The 2,982-nt window shown below is 39.4% G+C and overlaps 1 protein-coding gene across 1 annotated transcript; it reads left to right on the forward strand.

Annotated features, from left to right (window-relative positions):
• Positions 1-1,013: 1,013 nt before the first annotated feature.
• T265_15795 (hypothetical protein) lies at positions 1,014-1,232 on the forward strand (the record flags this gene model as incomplete). Its single annotated transcript, XM_009179149.1, has 1 exon — positions 1,014-1,232. A coding segment is annotated over one exon (156 nt), but the record flags the coding sequence as incomplete, so codon positions are not given.
• Between the last annotated feature and the right edge of the window lie 1,750 nt (positions 1,233-2,982).

The following is a 2,982-nucleotide window of genomic DNA, read 5'->3' on the forward strand; positions in this document are numbered from 1 at the left end:
CAAGTAATGATCTTACTAAGTCTGCACTCCAGTTTTTTTTCTTTTTTCGTCTCCTGTCGGGAGTAAATTTCACCCAATGGCCTCATTTGTATAATTTATCTTTGGTATCCAAAAGAAAATGTGTACGTGGGACTGAAAAGGAATTTACTGATTAAAGGAGAATAATTAATAAACCAATGAGTTTGCTACATGAAGCAGCAACCTAGCATTTAACAAATCAATATTAATTACAATGTGTACCCCTCAATCTACGTTATCTATCAAACACGGAAAAAGACAATTTTTCCAGTAGGGCAACTACACGTAATCATCACTGATAGCCAAATGCCGTCTTCATTTCGTAGCTAAACTTCACAACTGTCAAAATACAATAAGATGTTTTCTGGATCTATTTTCTAATCAAGTCTCTCAGGCCAGGTGAGAATTGAAATTTCAGGTGTTTTATAATTTCTGTTGTTGTACCTGATGACTGAATTTGAAGACAGAAATATTACCCATTTTGCTCAGGTGTGTTGTCATCATCATCGCCATCATTTCCGTTAGCAGATGAAATCTCTGTTCAGCACTGGCGCCTTGCTGGTGTAAAATCATGAGAAGAATAAAGGTGAACGGGAAGGGATTTAATGTCATCCGTTCATCACGGATCAGTCAGGGAATCTTGCTTAGCAAAAGTTAATCATTACCCGTTTGAATTCGAGCTTTCCAACCTAGGCGCTAAATTTGTGGACAAAGGGATGATTTGACCGTCATAAGGGTCTTGAGCAGTATGTTCCAACTCTAGATGCGTTGTGAATGTACTCAGTCCCTTAAAAATACCCTTCGACTGAAGCCCAGTGCGAATCATTCCAGAATAATTTACTCCATAATAAAGATCTTATTGTGGTTTAATATTTTTTACCAATCCTAGCCTTCTGTATTTTAACAGTGTCACAAAATCGCCACGTCTTAATGAAAAAGTTCCTGGTTGAATGACGCTTTCATCATTGTACTTTTCATCACTTTTATTTCCGCAGAAATTCATTGTTGTTAACAGTGGTCATGAACTCAGCCAGCCAATATTGGACAAATTGCAGTCGATGATTTGCGAGCTGTCCGAAAGTAAGCATAATTCTTCACACGACCAGAAGAAATCCGTGACTGCCGGTCGCGAGCTGCCAGAGAGCAAAAATGTGTTAACCATCACGGATACAACGTCTCTGGAAACAGAACGTGCGGATACGGTGACAGATTATCGGTGAGTTATCTCGAGAATGATACAAAAACCTTTTCTTTTTTCTGGTGATAATAACTAACTTATGAAGAATTTTGGCAAACAAATAGTTTTATGCCCGGATATTTTTATCTGCAGGCAGAATCAATTATTTTCACTCTAAAGCTCATTACAAGAGGCTGAAATTGCACTCCATAAAATTAAAAACTAACTTTCAAAAATGGGAGATTTTGGAGCCATTTTTGACAAGATTAAATGTTGGGTAGCTACTGAACAATTGTTTTTTCACGGGCCACAATGTGAATATTGTAAACAGAAGAACAGTTAGCCATAATATGCTTAGGGGAAATCCAATCTTCAACAACGAAAAAACCGTTATGCTCCTCTTTTATCTGCAGTGTCGTTGCTCCCAACTTTCAGTACTGACCTTACCAGATACGTGAAACCAGAAAAAGTTTCATAGAAATACACGCCACTCACTGTTGATTCCTTTCTTCTGTTTTTATGTTGTACTGTGCGATTCTCCCCTTTTTGTTATTTTGGTTTGCGCCTTCAAAACGCTTTCGTTTTTGACCTAAACACAAAAACTTCTTTGGCCTTGTCATTGGACGTGCTGTTTAAGCTCACAAACGGCTTCTCTATCTTGTAAACACGTGGCTTTGAGTCGATGTGAACTTTGAGATCGTAAGGAATCAGCAGTTCTTAATCTGGTGTATACAAGCTGGCATAGTCCCACGATTTGAGGTTTGTAAAATTTTCATTATCTTATCATTGTGTTTATAGTACCGCATTTGTAGATAAACCTCCATTTGAAATATTTGGCTTTTTGGGTTTTGCGCGTAACTCGACGTGGTCCAACAGATTGCTGGAAACAATCTATACTCGCGAGGTTGCCTAAACCCCTTGGCCTTGAGTGGGAAAAGTTGGTCTACGATATTGCATGGCTGATAAGCATATGGTGATATCATGAATGATGCACCAAAGTATTGAATAATGCTTGTTAACCTGCGGGTAATCTAGCAGTACACTTATCACTCAATATCTTTTGTCACCATTAGTAAAGCCCCCGTCTTTCGTGCCTGATCAGAAACAACGGTATTACAAACAACAGCTTCAACCCACATGTATTAAATGTTGGAGGCGACTGTTCTGTGCAATTACGTCAGTATTTATAATCACTTCCCTCTCAGCCAAACAGTCTTCCCATCGCACGGGTGCAAATGTCATGACCGTTAGATGAAAGCGCGGAAAAGCTAAACTCATTCCCCGCTACTGCTTGATCTTACCGTCATTGCGAACCCCCGCAGCCCGGAGTTTGAACTCCAGAAAGTCACACTTTATGAGGTCAACCAATAATGATGTGATCATAAATTAAAGGCATTTGACAGCCTCACTTACATATTCTATCATATGGTCACTCAAGCAATCCTTCACTGCGAATTCCTGGAAATTGGATTGAACGCCAGACAAAATCGCAATATTTATAGTTCTCGTCATTCATGTCGAGTAGAGAGTAATCCAATCACTTATGTTTGGACGCTTTAACCTTATAATTATGCCACCTGTAGCGCATAATTTTGAGTCCTTTGTAACACGCTCATCTCACAGGCTAGGCATTCTGTGTTCAGGTCTTTATGCGATTGAAAATAGACAGAGTTTCCAGATTTTGTCAGAGTTTCAGCTTGAGATCCTGTCTAGCTGGGGCATGGATCGGAGCAAAGCTACAATCAAGCAGACGTACGTAAAATTCACTGTCCGGGCAAGTTAGGTTG

This window comes from Opisthorchis viverrini (genome assembly GCF_000715545.1).
Source record: "Opisthorchis viverrini unplaced genomic scaffold opera_v5_1002, whole genome shotgun sequence".
Classification (NCBI taxonomy): domain Eukaryota; kingdom Metazoa; phylum Platyhelminthes; class Trematoda; order Opisthorchiida; family Opisthorchiidae; genus Opisthorchis; species Opisthorchis viverrini.